A 17937-nucleotide genomic window follows, 5' to 3' on the forward strand; every position below is an offset into this window, starting at 1 on the left:
TGACTGCCTTACATGACTACTGCTGAAACTGAAATTGAATGTAAAGTCATATGGCAAAAGTATCTGGTGTTTTTGCCAAGACTGAAACTGCAAAGTAATCTCTGTTGTCATAAGACATCTTCATGAAGAAAATAAGATCTCTTGAGAGAAAAAATGGGGGTAATGTGACAACAGTATCTTCTGGGCACTGCAGATAAACATGCTGTTATGGACACAAATGCGTATCATAGCACAGTCTGGGAGAATTCTGCTGCGGTGGGGTTAGGGTCCGTGTCTGACACCTTGCTTTATACTGTAACAGTAACCAAGTTCTGCCCCAAAAGTAGAAATGGTAGTTGCCACTGGTGCAGAAATAATAGAGAGGGAAAAGAATCTGCTGAATGAAGAGTCCCCAAATTGCTCCCCAGCGCAGGCCTGTGCTACCACGTACACTGTGCTGCACACGCAGTGAGCCTGGGAGCGAGGGCACTGACCAAATCATGGAAGTGCAAGGCCACAGGGAGACACTAGGACGTTGCCTAATCCATTCTGTGCATTGCAGCAGGGCACCTAAACCAAACCTGAGGGGGGTTTCTGTAGCATGTCTCTATCCTGTAAGGAAGAGGGTCTCCCTCTTCCCAGGGAGAACTGGTCCAATTTGCAGCTAGTTCCACACAGATCTCATGTGTGAAATGAATGGATTACTTTGTGTGTTTCCAGTGTCAACACAAGCAACAAACCCATAATTTCTCTTTTTACAAACTCCTTTTATACATTGGAGCGCTGTGTCACTCTCCCTGGTCTTCTGCATAAATGAATGCAATTCCCTCAACTCCGCTTCCTCCAAGCTTGTGTTTTCTAAACCCTTTGAAGACACTGTCCATTTTCCTGCGACTTTCTTAGTTTGTAACCGGGGCAGGATGCACTACTCCAGCTGAGGCCTTATCTATGCCAAACAGAGTAAAACCAGTCCTTCCCATGCCAGCTCTCATAGAAGACCTTTTTCTTTTACAATGGCGTTATATTGTGAACTGTTTTTTTTGCTTGCCATCTGCTATAACCCCATCAATGCTTTCCTGCTACCAAATTAGGTGTTCTCTACTTTCTATCTGTGCAAATAATTTCTTCTAAATGTACCATACCAGGCTCAGCTCTTTTGAATTTCCTCTTAGTTAGTACTTCTCTTACTTGCCAAGATCATCTTAAATACTGATCATTTCTCCTCCTCTTCTGCCACCAAATGCTCACTTTCAACTCCTTCCAGTTCAATGTCACCTGGAGACTGTAGAGAGTCTTGTTTGGTTCCACTCCCTGGGTTGCTAATGGAATATATGGATAACCTCTGAGTGTCACAGAAACCAATCATAATGTTGGCATATTCAAAACCAGTTCTGACGGTGGGAAGACAACTGCTGTATCAAGTATGAAGGTGCTGGACCAGTTACACTTTCCATTATCTTTTATCTCGCCCACCAATTTTCTTTGATTTTGGTTATCCCTGCAGTGCAGGGATGGGAAAGCACAATGCAGAAATTGCTGGGGCAATGTTAATTTGATCCAATAAACTCATCTCAGCACCAAATGCGGGGTTATCGCTTTTAGGCAGTTTTGCAGAGAAGCCATTTCTGTTTACACTTGCATTTTGGGCTGCCCCACAAGACCTGAGGCTCATGTGAGCTATCTCTGATGAGGAGTATCAGTCCCAGGGAGCAGCAACAGTGCTCTTGCCTAGGGCTGGGTCCTGGAAAAGCCCTCTCTTGAGGAGTTGGGGGGGCTCAATATGAGGGCAGCAATGCAGTTCCGTTTCTACATCTGTTTTGATAGCTTTTGCTGATTGTGTCAAGCGTGTTGGTGTCTCATCTAGCCTATCACACAAATTATTTCGCCTTTCTCATCCAGACCATATTTCTGTAGTTTATGGGAGACGGAATGATGGCACACGTCTTGACTTCAGAAGGCTTATAATGAGTGCTGCTTTTGCTTCATCTACTATGACAGTCAACCCGTTAATTGCCAAGATTATTCTTGGTAAACAGCTTTGCAAAGGCCCAGAAAGTACTGAGCACTCCAGCTCTTCCTGCTATGCCTTTCCTCTGTGCCATATTGGTGTTAGTCACAAATCACTTATTTCTGAATGCAAGAATAAAGCTTGCTTGAGCTTTGGATATACCCAGTCAAGAAGAGATTCTCCAAGCACCACTGGCCAGTGTGTCCCTAATTAACATCCATATCTTGTCTCGACTTCGCTGGTACTTTGAATGGGCCTGTAAACACCCATGGGCTGCTAAGTAGTGAGGAGTAATTGCTATGAAGCCTGACAGCGCCTGACATGTCCTGGGGCTGAGGCTGTGGTTATGCATGCGTGGCTGTGGGGGTCATTTCCTGACTGAGACTATTAGAGTTGTGTAGATTTGGCAGTAGGATCCAGAAGTAAGCCTCGTGTGTAGTGGCCCACACGAACAAATATCAATAATACATCCCATATTTAACCATAAGGGGATTTTTTAGAGAGTACTCAATCTCCGATTGTAACACTTTATTACAAGCTTTAAATATGTGTATTTTAAAAAGAAACGCTGTTGTGCTAATTTAAAAATGTCTGTAGAACATGTCGCTTCTGACTGATGATCACATGCAATCTCATATTTCTACTTGGATGCCAATGCAATGTCTTAATCACTTATAAATACCACTGCGCGGTAGCAATAGTGGTTACATAAATATGGTATGTACATAGCTATTTTGCTGAGCCAATGTGTTTCAGAGAAGCCGAGGTGATTAATTAGATAATGTATATACTCACGGCACTGTAGCGACAGCACTGCCTGTGAGTGTGTTGCCCGATTTCCTTGCGCAGTGACTCATAATGATGCTGGGCTGTAGTAATTGCCAAGAAATGCATGGATGGCTGTCTCACTGTTCATGCTGGTAGTGTGGTGCTGTCTTAACTATTTGCCAAGCCCGTGGAGGTACAGTTCATGCTCCCCTTGGCTCCATCCAGGCCGATTTTACCTGAAGACCTTAGTTTTGCCTATGGCAGGAGGGACGGGGAGCCCACTGCATGGGCTGAAAAGCTCTGAATGAGGAGCGATGGTGGCACTGTTGCTTCCCACCATGGGCAAAATACAGGCCTGCACATCTGCATCTACACTTTGTGGTGGTGCTCCCTTTTTAGCAAGCTGCACATCTTAAATCCGACCGGAGCCAGCTCACAGGTCTCAAGAATTCCAAGGATTTAGTAGTTTTTCAGTATCTGCAGTTGCTAACTATATATTCTGCTTCTAGCATCCTTAGGAAAAGGAAGTGGCTACACTTGGGGTGTGCATTAGCCTTTCCTGTCCTTAACTTTCATTTGTATGCAGAAGCATGACAGCTGCTGGAGAGCGTTAGTAGTTTTGGGAGGGCAGTCAGGCAATGCACGTGAAGACTAACCCTTTCTAGTGGGCTGCATAATGAAGATGGAGAAACCTTTTTTTTTTTTACAGTGTGGGTACAGCCAAACAAAGTCAAATCTAATTTCAATTGCTCATTAGAGTGACTTGTGCAAAAAATATAAGAGAAGATACTGCAAATCCAACTTACTGTCTACCTAAGATTTGTCAGTGTTGATCCATGGCTCTCCAATGAGTACATAGCTTGTCCTAGTGCAAACAGAGAAGCTGACACTTCACAAAAGCTTTTGGAAATAAAAACCTGCCCTGAGACTTTTGCGACTGCGTACATGTCTCACTAGGATGACTGAAAGTCTAAAGGAGGTGTTCTGCTGCCCACAGGCTTTGGCGACAGTGTGGAGTGGGTAGTGCCTATCACTCTTCAGATGGATTTGCGGCTTCTCGCTGGATTTCTGTACCTTTGTAACTGGTGTTCTGTGTTAACTGATGTGTTTTCAATCCTGAATACATTTTGTCTGGTTTTAAACATTGCCCAATCCAAGAAACTCCAGAGAAGACAAATTCCTTTCAGCAAGGCCACAAAAAGATTTTGAAATGCTGATCTCTGTCATTGTTGTTAATGTTGTACTTAATATCACATACAAAAACAGTTCTTAAAACAGTTCCAGAAGGCAAACTGTCCTAAAAATTCAGTTATTATTTTGGGTGTTATCTGAAGCTCTTAGAGATGAGAAGCAAGAAAAAAGAGGCACTATTTGAGAAAGTCAAGCCTGTTGTTCCACCACTGATGGACATCACTGGGGAGACAGGGAATGTGGTCTGAAAAGATGACCAGCACTCTGGTATGAGTCAATTAGAAGCTCTTTTGGAAAGAGGAAAACCTATTGTAAACAATAGTCTATTTTCCAAGTTAATTAATATTGTCAAATCTATTGTTGGACAACAGACACCTGGCAAAATTATTAAATCTGGTCTAAGATAGTTGTTTCCAAACCAGAAAGATAGTAGAAAATTATGATTACATCTGAGATGCCATCTCTTAAATGAAAGGCTTCAGCTGCATTTAACACTGACTTACCTACACGATTTGCATTTTTGTGCCTCAGCAGCACACTATTTGCTTAGTAATGGAGTGTGTTCCACTCAGCCAGCCCATCTGAGTGGATTTCCATCAATACTGCATCCTCTACAAGCAGACTGGAATGAGCTGATGCACACTTGGCTATGAAGTAATTCTGCCAAGGAGCAGGTTATTTCCTAATTGTTCACCACTAGTTTCTTGGGTCACATCTGTTGGGTGTCATGCAACCAAGAGCACATGTCATGCAGAGACAGGATGAGCCACGTGGGTTCAGAGCGGAGCACAGAAGGACTTGTTCCTTCTGAGAGAGAGAAGAACTGCTGATAGAAATTATTTTTAACTGACTTGTTTTGAAATATCTTTTTCCTCAAATAGGCTACTTCAGCTGAAGTAAAAGCTTCACCTTGTAAGGTCCTACTCAAGGCTGAAAAGGTTACTGACTGGGCTTCTGGTAATCCACAAGCTAGCATAAACTAGCAGTTGCCTTTTATACCGAATACTGTAAAAATTAAAAATGTACCCCAGCTTCCTTCCCAGCTGCAGGTGATGAAATATGGATGCTGTTCTGAAACTGCTGCTTTATTTCACCGTTTGTCCTCAAACTCAGTGATGTGGATATACCAATGTTATATCTGAAATATATCTGAAAAGAACCTGAAATAAATACAGCTGTGCAACTTGTTTGTTACTATAGAAATAACTTTTCATAATTTCTTATGTTATTTCTGTGTAGATAACAGACTGCAGAACATTAGCACAGCAATGGAAATATGCTATGCAGGACTGCTATTTGTATGTATATGGGGCTAACAGAAAGGGGTTTTATTGTATGCACAGTTTTTGATTTTCAGAGTGGATTTCCTTTCCTGTCTGAAATCCCATGTCATGCAGAGTCGCGTGGGGCTGCAGTCTTATTGCAGCAGGACAGCTCGCGTCTTCCTCGCACATCACGGGAAAGCTAGTCATTGTGGTGATTAATGCCAAAAAGGAGCATGCCAACATGAAGAGATGAGTACTGAGCATGTTCTCAGCTGACTGTACTTGGGGGGTATCTGGCTTCAAAGTTGCAACCCCTGCAGTCATTACCTGGCCTGCATTTCCTGCGTGGGTGAGTGTGTGTGTGGGTGTACGCACCATGATGGACTGCAGGAGGAACTTGATTTTTACAAGGACAGATTTATCTAGCCTGAAAATCCAAACATGGAAGTACATGTTCCAGTTTGAATAAACACAGTATTTTAAAAGAAAATAAAACTGACAGCTCATCTATTAAAACACACACTCTTAGAATTAAGGTGTTTATACTCTTGGGGTTGTTACTCCAGAGTACAGAGTAGTTGGTTTCTTGATACTCTAATGTGTTAGAAGTATCTTAAGTAAGCCTGTGCAAGTAGTTGAATATATTTAGCACTCGTGTTCAAATTAGCAAGCTTTTGACCTAAGGCTGAGTACTAGAATGATTTAGGCTGGACATCTGAAGGTCATCTAATTCATCCCCCCTCAAAACACAGACAGGTAGTTCAGGTTGCTGAGAGCCACTTCCAGCTGAGTTTTGAATATCTTCAAGGTGCAGATTCCTAAACGTCTCTGGGCACCTTTTCCAATGTTTATGAAATGTTTTGGGTTTTTTCCCCTCTACTACCTGGCTGGATTTTACTCTTGTTTCCACTTGGGCCTGTTGCCTCCTGTGCTGTCGCTGTACATCTCCATGAAGGGTCTACCCTTGCATTATGCAGCTGGTGACAGCAACAAGATCTCCCTTGAGCTTCCTGGTTTCCAGGCTGAACATTCCCAGCTCTGTCAGCCTCTCCTGATACACCAGGTGCTGCAGCACCTCTGACTATCTCAGTGGCCTCCCCTGGACTCACCCTGGTGCATCCATGTCTCTCGCACTGTGGAGCCCCACCACCAACACAGTGCTCCAGACGTGGACTCCCAAGTGTCAGATCGGAGGGATCACTTCCCTCCATCACTGTCGCTACTACAGCCCAGGAGATGCTGTTGGCGTCCTTTGCCACAAGGAACAACTAGTAATGTACTATGTATTAATCTATTGCTGTTTGAATTAAAAGCAATTCCATCAACATGTAAGTAGATGCAAACCTTCCTGAGTAACAACAGCACCTGATAAAGGAGGCCAACTTTTCTGAATGCTGACCTGTTAAGCTGAAATCTTTCAAACGGCTGTTCCCCCCCTGCTCTCCCATGTTAGTTTGTTCCTTTGTTTCAGCCCTTTAGTGTCAGTCTGTCCCTGACTCTATCAAAGAAATGCTTGGAAGTTATTGTCCTCTCTTGGGAAGGTCTGGTCCCCTTTGTTTGAAATGGGGAAAGACCTCTGTGGTGGCATTGCATTTCAGCCTGCTGTTTTCCTTATGGAAAATTCCTAAAATTTGCCAAATTGTGAGTCTCTCAAAGCAACAGTTTCAAATGATTCCAATGATTTTACTGTGTTCTTTGAGCAAAATGTGATCAAGACAGCTGGACAGGCTGGTCAATTGTATGAGTTTCAACAAGGCCAAGTGCCAGGTCCTGCATTTAGGTCACAACAACCCCAGGCAGCGCTACAGGCTTGGGGACGAGTGGCTGGAAAGCTGTCAGGCAGAAAAGGACCTGAGGGTGTTGGTTGATGGTGCAGCTGAATGTGAGTCAGCAGTGTGCTCAGGTGGCCAAGGTGACCAGTGGCATCCTGGCCTGTATCAGGAACAGTGTGGCCAGCAGGAGTAGGGCAGTGACTGTCCCCTATACTGGGCACTGGTGAGGCCGCACCTCGAGTACTGTGTTCAGTTTTGGGCTCCTCACTGCAAAAAGAACATTGAGGTGCTGGAGCGTGTCCAGAAAAGGGCAACGGAGCTGGGGAAGGGTCTGGAGAGCAATTCTTATGAGGAGTGGCTGAGGGAACTGGGGTTATTTGGCCTGGAGGAGGCTGGGGGGAGACCTGCTCGCTCTCCACAGCTCACTGGGAGGTGGGTGCTGGTCTGTTCTCCCGGGTAACTGGTGATAAGACAAGAGGAAATGGCCTCAAGTTGCATCAGGGGAGGTTTAGATTGGATATTAGGAAAAACTTCTTTAGTGAAGAAGTGGTCAGGCACTGGAACAGGCTGCCCAGGGAAGTGGTGGAGTCACCATCCCTGGAGGTGTTCAAGGAACGTGTAGATGTGTCACTTGAGGACATGGTCTGGTGGGTATGGTAGTGTTGGGTTGGTGGATGGGCTAGATGATCTTACAGGTATTTTCCAACCTTAGTGATTTTGTGATTCTGTGAAATAATGTAGGGTTTTAGAGCTAAGTGCTTGGAAATGGGAAACCGGGAAACCCCATGTTGAAGAATATCAGTGCACCTGTAATTTGATCCCTCTGTTTACATTTAGAATTGAATTCTACCGGATCTACTGGGTCACAGAGATCGTGAGTGATGCTGTACATATCATTGGAGACAAGCTTCTCGCAAATGGCCTCAATCCATGTGTTCATTTACTGATGCCCAGCTTGTTACTTCACAACCTTACTCAGCAGAGTCCCCAGGCCCGCAGCAGTGACCAAAGCCAGAAGGACTTGTCTTCTGAATGTACCAGGTACAACAAACTGTGCTTCAGGTGCCTGAAATGGGCATCATAACTCATCAAGAGTGATCGTGTTGTCCTTAATCACTCTGGGCTGAAACCTATGTCTGGGGATGTTAGATATGCCCTCCCCCAAAAGACTGTTACGAGTTTATGGAGGGATTTCACAGGAGAAATCCCTGAGGAAATGAACAGTAGTAGCATAGTACATGAAGTATCTGTCCACGGACTGAATGAAGAGTATTAGATTTTACATTGTACAACTGTTGTTCAGCACATACAGACTGAGGCAGAGACCTGGGAGATCGGACACAGGCCAGTGTTTAACTGCATGATCTTCCTGTGTGTAAGCAATATCATGGTGCAATCTGAGGCCACACTTGACAGCTCCTTACTCTCCCCTTTTAATGCTTGACAGCATCGGTACTTTCATGTTGTGAATTAGCGTGTGCTGACTTCTCCATTTCTTCCTGTTTTTATTTTATCTAACACCTTAAACACTGGGTGAGAAAGACAAATTGCGAGTTACTTTTGAGGAAAGGGGAAGGAAGGGTAGACCTATTCCTACAAAATTCTGAGTTTATTACATAGGAGTTATAACTCAGTGTGGTTTTCTGTTTTCCTGTCAAGCACACAAAAAAAAAAAGTCATTGTTGTCGAGGCAGCCGTCAGTCTGCTCTCTGTGGAAGGCTGATGAAATTCAGTTTTTCTGAAGTTCAAGGAATGGTAGACACAAAGGCAACATAGTCCTGCACACACATGATATAGTTTACACGAATGGCACCTTGCTGCTGTGGATTGTTATTTTAAAGTCATAAAAAACATTGGTTGTGGTTTCCAAATGCAGATGCTAAATACAAAAACTGCTGAATACAACACAACACAAGGCAATTCAAAGATCAGACTAGAAGTGGGGGGATCATCAATCCCAGGGAAGATAGTAAGAGTCAGGAATGTCATCAGACAATACATTTCAGGTGAAAACCATCTCAGAAACAGGGATTAGAAGAGAACTAAATAATCCTGAGATTGCTAGATGCTTTTGTTCCCTTTCCACCATGCTGTCTAGAAAATGGTCCACTATTTCCAGACAGGAAGAGTAGATGTTCTCACTGTCTCAATGCCTCTTGGCAAACTTAGCCATACAAGGCCAAGTATTTTAAGCTGCACCACACTTTTTTCTTTAGATGAGGATTTTTCATCTTGATATTGTGGCATGAGGTGAAGGTCTTGATTTTATTATTTCTGAGGGAAGAGGTGGAAAACCCTTCATTTCCTAAAGCTTTCTCTGTATGATTTTGATGAATCTTTGTGGCTTATGTTTTAAATTCAAACAATTACATGTGTGGATTCCTGAATGACAGCTCTGCTCTCAGGATATTAATGGACTTTCTGTGTTTACATTGCTTGTAAAAGAATTGGTTTAAGTTGAATTTCACTTTTTTGCTTCAGTGTAAATGTGATCCTAATCAGCACACTTCTCAAGACCTGTATATACCCCCAATGAAGTAGAAGAGCCCAGGAGGCTGTGTTTGTGATGGAATCTTTCCTATCTCCTCCCTAACATCCTTAACACCACATAATGATCCCATGAAACAGATTTTAAATTTGCAGTTTTAATTCACATTAGATCTATGCCTTTTATTCTGGGTATGTACACATGCAGCTTTTCTTAACCTGGGAATAACTGATGATCCTATGAAGGTATGCATCGTCCATGGTGGATAGTATGTTTGTAAATGATGTGAAAATACTTTAATTCCTGGAAAACCAAAAATGAATCCTCCAGCCACAGAGATCTGGGGCTGTCCCGCTTGGTGCCGCTTCTTAACTCAGTTCTCTTTCTTATTAATTCAAATGAGGTCATGGGATGTACAGCTTTTGTGATGGGAAATTTTCAGCTTCCTGCTCACTGTAACACCTGGTGGAGGGCTCTTGCTGAAGCTTTCAGATTTCACTTTCAGCAAAGACTTTAGGTCTCAAGTAAACAACATACTTAAATGAGACTTATGTTTTGTTACCATGTAACTGGTCTTTACAGATTACTCATTCTGTGACTTTTTAATGAAATTTGTAGTTACGTACATCTGGGGCAAACACATAGGAAACAGATCCTGACCTGCAACAACAGTGTGACTTTATTCCTTCAGTAGGATGTCTCCATCATACAAAAAAGAAGCGTTGGACGGATGGTTTTACTTACAAAATTCTGCTATCACTGTGTTGTTTCATTTGATGCCTGGTATACTATGATCAGTGATAGCATCTGGAAACCCTAACCTTGCTTTCCCTTTTTTTTTTTTTTAATTCTATCTTGATTCTTTCCACACCATTTCTTGAAAATTTTCTTTTGTAGAATCATAGAATGGTTTGGGTTGGAAAGACCATCTGGTTCCAACCCCCCTGCCATGGGCAGGGACACCTTCCACTAGACCAGGTTGCTCAAAGCCTCATCCAGCCTGGCCTTGAACGCTTCCAGGGATGGGGCATCCACAGCTTCTCTGGGCAACCTCTTCCAGTGCTTCACCTGTGCAGCAAATTCTCTGTGAAGAATTTCGTCCTTATACCTGATATCTGAATCTGTTCTCTTTCAGTTTAAAGCCATTACCCCTTGTCCTGTTACTACAGGCCCTAAACTATACTTCCCAGCTGTCTTGGCAAGTGCCATCTTCTGTTTCAAGAGCGGCTTCCTACTCTTCTCCCAAGAAAATCAAGCCTAGAGTGCCAAAGGACCTGTGACATTTGGGGTAGTTGATGGAATGAACGGTCAGGATCTATAGAAGGTTTCTCTAGAGAGCAGTGGTGGAAAGCATTCATTTGTTAACCTGCCTACACATACCGAAAGCTGAAGGCTTCCTATCATTTCCTTGAGAGTTTGGTTTTGTTCTCCAAGTGAAAGACTGGCATTTTTGAGGGGGTTGGGGATTGTCTTATTCTTTTGGATTTGTCTTTGGGATTTGCTGTCTTTTCTCTTGCACTTTTTCAGTTTCTAAGCTTTGTAATTTCTAGACGAATGTTGTAGCACCAGAGTTTTGGATTTGAGATCAAACACTGTATAAAATACTGTGAACAAATTTCAAATCTGATATTTTGGGTTATCTTTTATGTAGCTATGTTATTAATGATGTAGTTGTAACTATGATGTATTTACTAGTTATGAACTTTCAACCCTTGTAAACCAACATTTTATTTACTTGAAATTTCTTCCCTCCTGTTCCTCTGTTTTACAGGCAGGATGAAAGACCGGCTAAACGAGCTGCGTGAATTTGCCAAGTTACACAACCAACAGTTTTCTGCTATTGACGATGATGAAAATTCACCCCAAGATGTTCTCCTTTATGAGACTGATTATGCCTTGGAAATTCTTCATAAAGACATACAGAACATCCGGATGGAAAATGACCACCTAAAGGAGGATGTCAAACGGCTCAGAAAGCAAAACAACCGCTTCCTTACTTCCATGCGCCGCCTTAGTAGCATCAAACGAGACACCAATTGTATTGCCAGAGACATCAAGGCCCGCGGAGAAAACATCCACAGGAAGCTCCAGATAATGAGAGATTTCAGCGAAGACGCAATAACAAAATACGGGGCTATGTCTGTCATTGCCAGGGTGGCGAAGAACCACTACGTTGACCTCATGCACGCCTTTCAGGAAGCCATGTTTGAATACAATGCAACCGAGATGAACCAACGGGAGAACTGCAAGATCCGAATTCAGCGTCAGCTAGAGATCATGGGCAAAGACGTTTCTGGCAACCAGATCGAGGAGATGATTGAGCAAGGCAAGTGGGACGTCTTCTCAGAGAATCTCTTGTCGGAGGTTAAGGGGGCTCGCTCGGCCTTGAATGAGATAGAGACACGTCATAAGGAGCTGGTGAAGTTAGAAGGTCGCATTAAGGAAATTCACGAGCTCTTTCTGCAGGTAGCCCTGCTTGTGGAGGAACAGGCAGACACCTTCGACGTCATTGAGATAAATATGCAAAACGTTGAGGACTATGTAGGAGAAGCTAAAGAGCAAGTGAAAAAAGCTTTGGAATACAGAAGAAAACACCCCCTCAGAACCATCCTCTGTTGCTGCTTATCCTGTTGTAGAAGGTGACTATCCCACTGAAGCCATCACAGACCAACTCGAATGCCTTCAAAATCAGGCATTCTTTCCAGTGACTTTTCTGGTAATGACAACCCCTAGAAATGTGGGGCTATTTTGCAGTTGGTTTTGTTCATTGCCTTTTCCCTAAATATGCTGAAGGCTGTTTTATTTGAGAGTTTGTAGAAATGTTGATAAAGGTACTTTTAACCTATTTTTAATTGAACTGTACTCTGTCGCTGTAACTAGGGGTACAGGAAGATCTGTGCAATGATACTTGTTTAAGATAGGCGAGAAAGAGGAATGAATGATGGGCTGATAACTCAGCTTAGAGAAGATGAGAAATTTCAAGAAGTAACTTTATTCTTGTTTGTCAGAGTGAGTCTGCAGGCGGTGCAGCCTTGCCGCCTGGGGTGACACAATACACCGCAGAATGCAGAGGTTTCAATTCTAACTAGTCTGGAGCCTGCCTGATGCAAATACTTGAACAGATTTTTGCTCTGTTCATTTGAGTAAATACTGAACCTGTTAGCAGGAGCAGGACACAGAATTAGTTTCCATTTCAACTTGATTTCCGTCTGTCACGAATCTGAACAGAAGTGATGGCACCTTAAATTATAATATTCACGTTTTGCTCTGTTTGAGTGCGACTGCTTTTCTCCTTTGTGAGTACCTGCAACCTTGTCAAGGTGGCTAGAAGCACCGCACCACTGAGGCATCGCACTGACTTAACCTGAGCCACTCCCTGTACTCTTAATTTCAAAACTGCCGAGCTTTTATGTTTCTAATGCATTTTTCTGCCAATTAACACTTCAGCCAGAAAAGATGCATGCAGTGGCCTTCTGCAGAAGACCCATAAGAAGACAACAGTTGGGGTTCAGGAAAGCATTTTAGGGTCTCCTGTGCTGGCACATACACACAAGCAGTTTTAGTGTAAGGATTATCCTATCAATAAGCTTTTATTTTTTTATAAGCATTGATTTAATGTGGAATTTTTAATATATATTTTAAATAACGTGAAGGATTAAGTTTATTAACATTCCATGTTACTGTACAAAAACAATGTGTACAAAACCCTAAGGCTTTTCTCCCATTATTAGGAAAGCTCCATCTGGGAAAGAAAATAAGACATATTTCTTCAGTACACCTGAAGAAGAAAGAAAACATTTTAATGTCATTTCAGTGCTCTTTTCTATCTTAAAAATAATCTCTCCTTTTGTGTAAGGGGAGTCTGCCCACAGTAGGTTTGGAATATGAGGAGGGAATACAGAATTTGAAGCCGTGGAAACCACTGAGCATTGTCAGTGAAGCATGTATTCATAAGGTCTGGGGAATGAGAATAGCTCCTACTTCTGGAGGTTTTCCAACTATAATATTTCTACGTGCCTTCCTGATACACTGTGATCTATTGCTATCGTTTGAATTAATGCAGGACATTTTTTCAGAAGTTAGTGACTTTTTTTAAAAGACCTCTGATCCTATTTGTACCTCTTTTAATAAATATATTTAAACATTTCAAATATTTTGCATTTGGGAGTTTTCCTCCAGAGATGCACATAGACATCTTCCTGCACCAATCATAATGAAACATTTCCCTTCTGATCTTTTGCACACTAATTTTATATGTGAAAAGCACCCCTGCATTTCTTACTGTTCATATTGATATAACAAAACAGCAAGATAAATTCAACCTCCAAGCTTTCATATCCTAGTGGGAAATGCTTCTTAGCCAGACAGGTGTTTTTACACAAATGGAAGCTAAATGGATAACTCCTCTCAGAAACTGAAAGTCTCTTTTGCTGAAGAACCTGTCTGCGATAACGTGGAAGAGTGGGGAACACTGGTCTTCTAAACTAGAAGGTATTTTGATATTCAATGATGTCCCGATGATATCAGTATTAATGCTTGCTCGAGGACCTCTCCAACTACCCAGTGTTCAAACTTGGAGTGGGGGAAAGGGAGGTGTTGAGCTGGCACCATTACCAGTAGCTTTGGTGCTACTCGAGAAGACAAAGTCGCTTACTCCCTAGGTGCTGCCATTCAAGGCAGCGGAACTGTGCCTTTGGAGGGAAGTACCCTAAACTCCGAGGGTCAGCATGTGGGCATAAATCCATGAGGAACAGAATATGTATTTCATTTCATCTGCATATTCTTAGCACTTACCAATGCTTTTGATAAAAATGTGTACATGGGTTTTTTTGTTAGTTTCTCTTTTGCACATATGTATGTCTACAAATGGAATAAAACATTTAATAAGAAGAACTGAAAGTGCAGAGTGTTGTACATTGAATCAGCAGCTCTGAAGTTTCTTGCATGGCCAAAGTTTAGTTTGAAAGCTGCTGGACTGAAGTCCGAGTTGGTGAAAAGAGATAAAACAATGCCTGGAAGAAAAAAAAAAAGTCCTAATATTTGCTGCTACAATAAATCAGATGTGTTGCATGTTGAGATAGACTTCCCACAATTTTTCTTACAAAGAGTTTCATACATTCTGAGATGATTCTCTACTGCAAGAAAAAATATAAATTTACTCTGGCATTGATGATTTCATTAGCAGAAATGTAAAGCTTATGTTCAAATCTTTACTCTGATTTGAGGCACAGGGAAAGGGAGCAAAAGCATGAAGGAAAAGTACTTGGAGACCTCGTCTCTTGCCTGAAGGCTGTTGCTGCAGGGAACAAGCTGAGAATCACTGAAAGCCCAGCTTGGCACCCTTTAAAACTATTTTTAAGTTGCATCGTGAATTAGAGGCACTTTAAAAATTACTTCCAGTAACTGAAGAAATCATTCTCTTCCTTGCAAACATGTGTTCATTGCTTAACACTGCGGGTTTTTTCTATCCTTGTTGTGTAAGGACTCAAATTTTGCCAGCCCGTGAACTGCCTAGTCACAGTTACGTAGGTTTCTGAAAAAAATGGTCACACTATGGTTGCAAAGACTCATGCCACACAGGATAAGTGGAAGAAGATGATAAGAGTAGCTTGATAATATGTTAGCGTAGTAGTAACAGGAGCCGCAGAATGGATATCTTCATGCTTGCTAAGGAAAGCTGCCTTTTCATCCCGAAAGTCAACAGGGCTCCTGTGGAGATGTACATAGCATATTCTATGGGTTGGGTTGGTTTGTTTTTTCCCCTGATGTGGCTAACCCTATAGCTGGGTTTGAGGGGGAAGTAGTTGAAATGTGAGGGAGGGGCTGCTTTAGCCTAATCCTTTAGCCTTAGGATTGCTGGTACTAGGGTTTTGCTTCCTACTGGAAGCAGCAGAAACTTCCCAAAAAAATCCCTCCTATGAATGTCAGCCCTTTCTGAGGAGTAGAGGAGAATTGGGAACCAGGCTCCTTCCCTAAATGTAAAAAAAAAAAAAAAAAAAGCATAAATATGAAAGAAAAAAAATTCCCCTATTACAAAGTATAATGTTTGGTATAGAATGCAGAACATCCTGGATATGTGTATGACCCTGAGCCTCCATTTCATCTTACGAGATTTGGGGTTTTTTTTTTGAAACATGGATCTCATTTTAGAGAAATGGCAGTTGAACCCTTCCTACCTCAGTGCAAAGGAGTCAGACTGGATGCAGTTGAGCAGGCATCTCTCGGGCACATGTCTTGGGAGAAACTTCTAGAAAATATAGCTCTTAGTTTAAGACCCAGATACCTTTTTTTTTTAAGGAGAAAACCTGAGGCTGGACTGAGTAGCTAAGCTAAATTACTGCTTTTCTAATCTAAGGAGGCCAATCTACATTAAGGATGTTTTGAATGCACAACCTGAGTAGTATTTTATAATTTCTTGAAAACAAAACAGGTTCTCTAGATTTTTCAACCATGGTAGATACTCGGAAATGATTTGAGAAAGGAAAGAGCTACACACGGTTGTGTTTCCATCTCTACAAAAATATCACAGATACGATGAAGGCAGGAAACAGTATAATTTAATAGATACTGTGTGCGGTGGTTACATTTAATCTACTTCCGAAGCAATGCGATTTTCACACGAAGCCCATGGTATTGTTTTTATCTGTGAGAAGGCAGATCTATCGTCTTCCACGTTTGCAGCGTATTGCACAGTAACTCTGTAACAGCTGAGCTGCAGCCAGTAACAGCCAGTGTAAGACAGCTCCACCGTCATACAGTACAGTGCCTGCACTATGAGGGCACAAAGTCTTAACAGGAGAGAGTAACATCTTACTGTGTTTCTGAGAGACAATGTTACAAGTGAATAGGGAATGAGATACCCTGCCTGATGGGATCTTTCCACTCAATACCTTGGCTAAAAGGCGCAGCCCTACTGAATGGGGAGCAATGCTGGCTATGGTATGATGCCCATTTCATGCCAATGATACATCATGGTAATCACGGAATCATAGAATGGGTTGGGATGGAAGGGACCTTTCAAGGTCATCTAGTCCAACGCCCCTGCAGTGAGCAGGGACACCTTCAGCTAGGTCAGGTTGCTCAGAGCCCCGTCCAGCCTGACCTTGTGTAGTTCCAGGGATGGGGCATCTACCACCTCTCCGGCCAACCTGTTCCAGTGCCTCACCACCCTTGTAGTAAAAAAATTCTTCCTTTATTCTAAATCTACCCTCTTTTATAGTAAAAAAATTCTTCCTTTAATCTAAATCTACCCTCTTTTAGTTTAAAACCATCATCCCTTGCCTTATTGCAACAGGCCCTGTTAAAAAGTTTGTCCTCCTTAAATACTGAAAGGCCACAATAAGGTCTCCCTGGAGCCTTCTTTTCTCCAGGCTGAAGTTCCAGCCAAAGAGCTGCTTTTTCACTCATGGGCTCCCATGCGTGAATAAAACTAAGGAGGGTGCAAGTTTCACATCTGTTCTGCACATTTGTAAAATGTTAACAATCAACTGTCATTCTGTGCGAGAAGTATTTTCCTTCACAAGCATGCCCAGGGTACTGGGGGGTCTCTGAGCACTAACCGCTGAAAAATTGAGGCCCAGACTCCTCCGAAAGGGCCACCTACAACCAGGGTGTCTAACAACGAAGCAGGGTATGTGCTCCTGTTCTGCTTAGGGTACAGATAGCCTCCTCAGGCCTCCTCCAGTTTGCTGGAGCCTGACTCAGCCCAGCATCCCCAGTCTGGGCTGTACCGAGCATTTGTCTCTCATCCCTTGGGAGCAGGCTCAAAGGTGGCAAAGTTTGGTGGGATAGAGGATGTCCGTCTTCTCTTCTGGAATAAGGACAGCAAAGGCAGCAGGAGTGGGATCCAGTGGAGGTAAGGCCTTCCCGGAGAGGATGGTGAGGCACTGGGACAGGTTGCCCAGAGAAGCTGTGGATGCCCCATCCCTGGAAGTGTTCAAGGCCAGGCTGGATGAGGCTTTGAGCAACCTGGTCTAGTGGAAGGTGTCCCTGCCCATGGCAGGGGGGTTGGAACTAGATGGTCTTTGAGGTCCCTTCCAACCCAAACCATTCTGTGATTCTATAATTCTATGGGGCTCTTTCCGTTCCCCCTCTGATGCGGGGAAGAAGGGTGAGGCCCAGTGTGGCACCAACCGGGATTATTGCAGTAGGCGCTTCTGTAGACCGGGCTGCAGTGAGAATTGGCAAGAAATCTTTCCTCTGCAGTATTTTTCTCGTAATTAAGCATAATTGACTGCTTTGGAAGTTGCTTGGATTCCTTTCCCGTCTATCAGCAAGGGAAGATACATTCCAGGTCACAGCTGGGCAGGAACAAGTGAGATGCCGGGAGGTAACACCGGTTCTCCGCAAAGCATCCCTGTGGGTGTTTTGCCAGGCAGCCCCGCCGCGGGGCTGGGGGCAGCGCCGAGTTGTTCTACTTTTCGGTAGCCAGAGCCCCATCGGCACAACTTCCCCGCCGCGCTCTCA

General features: G+C 43.1%; 1 protein-coding gene across 1 annotated transcript; it reads left to right on the forward strand.

The window, feature by feature from the left end:
* The first annotated feature begins 11247 nt into the window (after positions 1-11247).
* On the forward strand, positions 11248-12114 carry STX11 (syntaxin 11). Its single transcript, XM_010161161.1, has one exon. The coding sequence runs from the start codon at positions 11248-11250 to the stop codon at positions 12112-12114; it is 867 nt and encodes a 288-aa protein (XP_010159463.1).
* The last annotated feature ends 5823 nt before the right edge of the window (positions 12115-17937 follow it).

This window comes from Eurypyga helias, unplaced genomic scaffold (genome assembly GCF_000690775.1).
Source record: "Eurypyga helias isolate BGI_N326 unplaced genomic scaffold, ASM69077v1 scaffold14861, whole genome shotgun sequence".
In the NCBI taxonomy this organism is placed as follows: Eukaryota; Metazoa; Chordata; class Aves; order Eurypygiformes; family Eurypygidae; genus Eurypyga; species Eurypyga helias.

Coding starts and splice junctions, on each gene's coding strand:
- STX11 (XM_010161161.1), top strand. CDS start 11,248: ATGAAAGACCGGCTAAACGAGCTGCGTGAATTTGCCAAGTTACACAAC.